Source organism: Triticum aestivum, chromosome 1D (genome assembly GCF_018294505.1).
Source record: "Triticum aestivum cultivar Chinese Spring chromosome 1D, IWGSC CS RefSeq v2.1, whole genome shotgun sequence".
NCBI classification, from domain to species: Eukaryota; Viridiplantae; Streptophyta; class Magnoliopsida; order Poales; family Poaceae; genus Triticum; species Triticum aestivum.
The window spans coordinates 488,824,139-488,830,416 of record NC_057796.1 but is presented as its reverse complement, the minus strand read 5'-3'; the positions used below and the strand labels follow the sequence as shown (position 1 = coordinate 488,830,416).

Below are 6,278 nucleotides of genomic sequence, written 5' to 3'. Positions count from 1 at the left end.
TCATGTCGTTGTTGTGTTGCCTTGAAACTGCATAAAATTTTAAGACGTATACAATTTCTTGCACAAATCCTCTTCCTAAATCATGGAGCTTTAAATTTTCTATCGACAAAATCATCTGAGTGCAGTGCTCGAGTAATATTGGATATCAAAATAGCGTCACCAAGGGTAGAAACAGACACTGAAGTTGACAACATGAGATATATTATTAGCATACATAAAGGTAAACATCAGTAATGGAGAGGTCATTGACGATGCCATAGACCTAGGGTAGGGTCATAGGCCTGACCTATACGCCCCACCCAAGGTCACTACCCTAAAAGCAAATACATTCAAAGCACATCAGGAAGTATCAACTGAAGCCATCGAGTGCAATCCACTCGACCAGTCACCTCACTCGGATACCCCCAATTTTACTCGACCATACAGGAAACCACTCGGAGTATAGAAGACCTAGAGTCACTTAGGATGGCAACGGTCAGGCGTTCATTACGTAGTCTTAAAGATCATTAATAACACTTTATAGCTGGCGTTACCTATCTTAATGTACATGGAACCCCTGTAACGGAGGATGGCTAGGGTCCTGGCGCACTCTATATAAGCCACCCCCTCCTCTGGGCCAAGGGTTCGCACCCCTTGTAACACACACCCATGTTCCAGTCGACCGCCTCAGGGCACCGAGACGTAGGGTTTTTACCTCCTCCGAGAGGGGCCTGAACTCGTAAACTCGTGTGTACAACCTCGTCGTAGCTAGGGCCTCGCCTCCTCATACGTACCCCCTATTCTTATTGTCAGACTTAGTACCACGACAGTTGGCGCTCACCATGGGGCAAAGCGTCTTAGCAACTTCCAGCGAGGTTGCGTTTTCTCCGACCTTCATCAACATGGTTTCCGGTGGCGGTTTGGTCATGGGCCGCGAGTTCCGACTCGGTGCGCTCACTTTTAGATGCAGCTTTCCTTTTCTAGTCGGGCCATTTGGTGCTTCTGTAGGTGTTCTTCTTCCTTCTCATTGGACAGACGGGCATACCACAGCTGCCCACTTTGTTTTTTGCATCCAACATTGATTTCTGTAGGTTGATGATCAGTACTCGCGGAGCTTGCAGCTGTATTTACTGTACATGGCATAAAAGAGGAAACCGAACACAAAATTCATGATTACATGGTTACATCGTCCATCAATCAATACAGTAAAATTAATGACTCATAATTAATTGTCAATTAATTATTCGTTCCCAACCGACCAAAATAAAGCGCGCACATGACGGTCTGGAGGAGCACATGTGAAACAATATCATGTGAAAAAGAATCCCTTATATGTTGGTTCCAACTCTTCTGCAAAATGGGGGTGGTACTAAACTTTCCGCCATGTCATGACACTCCACATGGACCTTTGAGGTTTTCCAAGAAACATTGTCTATATGGGCCTAAAGCCCATCTACAATTCAGCGCATTCATGTACGAGTAATAATACGCTGGTAATTTATTTATTTTCTTGATGAATTACATGCAACTCTCTCGCATGGTCACAAAAATAATAATCACGCCTGATGCGAGAACATTTAGTTCTACATGGACATGCTTGAGAGAGTACAGGACTAGAGGGTTCTGTAAATATTTCCAGGTCTTCCTCTTTAATTTTTTTGGAACAGCCAGGTGTTCCTCTGGAGTATGAGTACAAGACTCCCTCAATCGGAGTTTTTCTGGGTTTTATTATTGTTTCTTTTTCTTTTTCAAATTTGGAAATACTTTTGAAATTCGGAACATTTTCTGAATTCATTGTTTTTTATTCACAAAACCTTTTTGAATTCATTAATATTTAACAATTCATTGGCAATTTTTGAATTTTGGGAAAAAAATAAAACTATTAAACTCTTTTACATGGACATTGTTTGAAATTCAGAACATTGTTTGAAGCCCCGGAACATTTTTAAAATTCTTGAACAGTTATTTATATCCGAGAACCTTTTTCCAAATTTGAGAACATATTTTTGAATTTCCAAACTATTTTCAATTCCGTGTACATTTTTTGATATTGCAAAAAAAAAATTTGGTAAACATTTTTAAAATGTATACATTTTTTGAGTTCACGTACATTTTTAGATTTGTAAACATTTTTAAAATGCATTGAATTTTTTAAATTCACAAAGAATTTTTAAATCCAAGATTTCTTTTTTTGCAAATTCGCAAATTAAAGAAACGTACATGAGTAAAACAAAGAAAACACACACCAGAATGTTTGCTGAGTTTCTTCTAGCGCGCAGGTTGCGGGTTGTTTTCGGGGTCCAGGGTGCGCAAGCGGTCCGTTAAGTGGGGCAAGAAGGCCGGCTGATTTGTGCGGTCCTGCGCGAAAGGGCCGGCTCATTTCCGTGGTGCAGGTACCCCTCAAAAAGAAATATGTGGTGTAGGAGGAAGCTCAGTGGTCTTTGTGGTGTGAATGATTCTGTTTGTTCTAGGAATCCTTGGTCTTTTTTGTAAAAAAAAGGGAATCCTTGATCCAGACCCTGAGACTGGAATTAATATCTGTGGCAATCATAAGAAGACTGAAAAAATAAAGAACTTCATGTTTCACTGTCAATTCACCGACATATAATCAAGTTAAACACTGTACTGTACATGTACCCATCAGCCACCATCAGGACAAGCGTGTCATGCGCTGCAATGTGGTTCAAATATATACAAACTCCTATGGAACTCTATCACAATCTCAGTGAAAATTAGGCCTCATGGCTGAGCTACCTTGTGCCAATCTGCACTAGAAAGGTAGCTAGCAGCTCTAGAATCCACAGAAGTCCTTCAGCTCATCATGCACGTCCTCGTTCCTGAGCTTCGACATGGCCGATTTCTCAATCTTCCTGATCCACTCCTTGGACACGTGGTAGATGCCTCCGATCTGCTCCAGGGACCGGCACCTGCCATCCTCGAGGCCATGCCGCAGCTTCAACACACGCCCTTCTCTCGTCGGGAGCCTGTCCAGAACCATGAGCAGTCTCTCCCTCAGCTGCCTCCGGAAGATGGCCTCCTCTGGATCATCTATTGATGTGTCCGGGGTCACATCCTGCAGTTTAAACTCCCGTCAGACTCCATTCGCCGTTCAAATTGAATGAGTGTATCAACTGTTAGTTTTGGGACAATGGGGAGTTTTTGCTCTGTTATCTGAAAAGTGTGTACATTTCCATGGATTGGTTTGTTCATTCATAAATCTGGTTTATGCTATGACCGATCAAGATAATGTAAGAGGGCATTTGGGTGGCTAGAGTGAGGGCATACCACGAACTTGGCGTTCTGTCCAGCTCCGACCTCCATGTAGAGTGAAACGACACGACGGGAGCACTTCCGCGCCAATCTAACATTGGCAACGGACGCGCCAACGAAGGTCGCGATCTCCGCGTCTATTGGATTCCTCCCAGTGCTGGATCGAATCGCCCGCTTAGCTTCCCTGACCTTTCGGATGATACAGTCCATCCTTGCCTACACTTGCATAATTCCATCGTCAGTTCCATATCATCAACAAAGGTATATGCTTTTCTTTTCTTGCATGAAGCACAAACTGACACATATTGAAATAGTTGTTGGTTTCAGAGGCATACGGGCAGCTGGATCACTCCAGAATTTTCAGCGAGGAGCGCTAGCATGGGTTTCCTTATCCAGTACTTCACATAGGTTGAGAATTTGCATCCTCTCTGGCTGTCGAACCTCTCAGCGCCATCAAGGACACCCATTTTCCCAGCCTGCATTGTCATTTCCAACGAGGCCGGTTACAAAAGGTTGCTAGTTGCCAAGGTACAGGAGATAAGGAGAGGTTAAATGTACAAGCTTGCAACCTGGAGTAGATCCTCGAAAGCTGTTCCCATTCCGGTGTATGTCCTTGCAATGTACTTGACAAGCCACTCGGTGGTCACCAGTAACCTCTCTCTGCAGCAGTAGCCTGCTTGCAGTCTACTCTTCAGGACCGCTTCATCAACTCCAGCTGCTTTTGCCCACTTATCATAGCAGACCTCCTGCCCTTCCTTCACCATGTTTTCCCTGATCTTCTCAAGGTTTGCACATTCCTGGGAGCACGCACATTCAGAAAACGTTACAGATGAGGACATGAACAATATGCCAATGAGAATACTGATGAGGGGCATACCTTGATAGTCACCAGCAAGTCCGACTGTTCCCGAACTATGCTCCTTCGCCGGCCTGGATAGTTTTTCCACTCAGATATAAATTGACTACTAGTGGACTTGCGTGATTTTCTTGGTTTTCGTGAGGATACTTTTACACAAACCCCGGAGATGTTTTCTGATGCTCTAATTCTCTTCAGTTTCCTCTCTTGGCTTTTCCCGCTCCGAATAACGACCAGTTGATCGTCGTCGCTTTGCTCATCGAGAGGAGTCACCGGGGCGAATTCAGTATCATTCCAAGGGAGTGCAAAATCTGATTCAAGTGAGGTCGGTGTTATGGTGGCGCTGGACCTCGAGGCGTTAAACCATTTCAGAGCTCCAAGCTGTTCAATATGTACAAGGATATCTCTTTCCAGCACCACCAAATCTTGAGCAGCCAAACTACTCTGTAACACATGGATGTTTTGCATCAACAAGTTATACTCCAAGCTGTTGCTACTTGTGTGTGCCACATCCATCCAAGAAGACATGTCCTCATAAATCATGTCAAACCCCGCATTTCTGTCAAGAGAGCCAACAAGTGATGTTCTTTCTGCATCGACCTGGAATTGACAATGTGGTCATTTTCTGTACCAAAATTCAGAAAAGTAAGGCCACACATGTGACTGAAACAGAGTATGGACCTTTGTTTTTGGCGAGCTGGTTGCCTTGTTCTCTGTAATCTGAAGCAACCCGGATGAAGATGCAGCAGTTCTGGCGATGTCGCCCCGGCGCCGGCAAAGATCAGCGCGCCGATTGAGCAAGAGATGCAGGGCCAGAACTCTCAGGGATTCAGACCAAACTGACCTCCCACTCACTGCATCCAGCACAGAAACAAGAAATTTTCAGATTGCGACCTACCAAATTATCCATCCAAACATGCAGTCATACAGAGTCATTCAGATTTCAGACAAGTATTAACCGTCAGGTAACGCTGTTCTTGCACGGGGAGGAGAATAAGAGAGGACAAGAAGTGAAGAGGCTCGAGCACTCACATCCATGGCGAGGGTGGGGGTGCTTGGGGAGATGGGCCTGCAGCATCCACGGCGAGGAGGAGGAGGACGACGACGACGACGACGAAGGCGATGGCGAGCAGAAGCACGGGCCGCGCACCATGGGCAGACCCATGGCGCCGGACAGCTGCGGCAATGGCGCCGGTGGGAGGAGAGAATGGGCTAGAGGAAATGGATAGAGTCGCAGGGGGCCTATCAATCCAGGCCTGCCCTGTTTCTGGTTGGGGCGGACACTTGCGCAGGCGAGAAGAGAGAAAAGATGGGATCTTTTGAGGGTGAAAGCGAGTTGGGATCTTTTTTGTTTCTCTCATCATGAGATATTTTGCCATCCTCATATTTAGACAACATGAAAAACAAATTTAATTTATTTTCAAATATGGGTATAAACACATGGTCAAACATGAAAATTTATGCTAGGGCTTTACTTGTGTAATTCATGTGAACATGTTCTATTTTTTTTATTTTGCTTGGGTTTAATTCTTTGTTCTTGCATACATTTTTTTTCTTCCCTTGACAGTTTCTCATTTAAGTTTTGCATTTAACCAACCAATATTTGCACATTTTTTAGGGTGTAGTTGGGTTATAAATGTGTACCCTGGGGTAGATTGCACATAATTGTTTTTGTGTAGTTGTGGAATTAGAAATGTGCAATTAAGTAGATTACAGGCTTTTTTTCAATGTAGTATTTTTTATTATGTAATTTTTAAATTGTCAAACTGTTAGATTACAATGTGGGATGGATATTCTGACTCTCTCGAACATGTATTTGCATTATTATCATCATCATCATTATTATTATTATTATTATTATTTTGAAATTCCAGGTTTGAAAATGTCCAATTGAGGTAATTTGCACTTTTTAAGGGAGAAATTGCAGATAATCGTTCTGATGCAATTTTTGGTTTAGAAATGTGCAATTCAGTAATATGCACATTTGTAACCCTGAGTTTGCACATACTTTCTCCGTTCCTCTATATAAGGTGTATTTGTTTTTTGAAAAGTCAAACGAGTGCATGTTTGATCAATTTTTAACAAAAGTATGTCAATATCCACAATACGGAATTTATATCATTTGATCCATCATGAAAAGTAGTTTCATATTTTATCTATTAGATATTGCAAA

General features: G+C 43.1%; 1 protein-coding gene across 1 annotated transcript; it reads right to left on the bottom strand.

Moving 5' to 3' along the window:
- Positions 1–2,538: 2,538 nt before the first annotated feature.
- LOC123183344 (RNA polymerase sigma factor sigC) lies at positions 2,539–5,408 on the bottom strand. The gene is made up of 7 exons (XM_044596133.1): positions 5,138–5,408; positions 4,787–4,959; positions 4,127–4,705; positions 3,819–4,046; positions 3,585–3,725; positions 3,265–3,465; positions 2,539–3,052 (listed from the first exon to the last, which is right to left on the bottom strand). The coding sequence occupies exons 1-7, from the start codon at positions 5,268–5,270 to the stop codon at positions 2,771–2,773; spliced, it is 1,737 nt and encodes a 578-aa protein (XP_044452068.1). The 5' UTR covers positions 5,271–5,408; the 3' UTR covers positions 2,539–2,770.
- Positions 5,409–6,278: the final 870 nt, after the last annotated feature.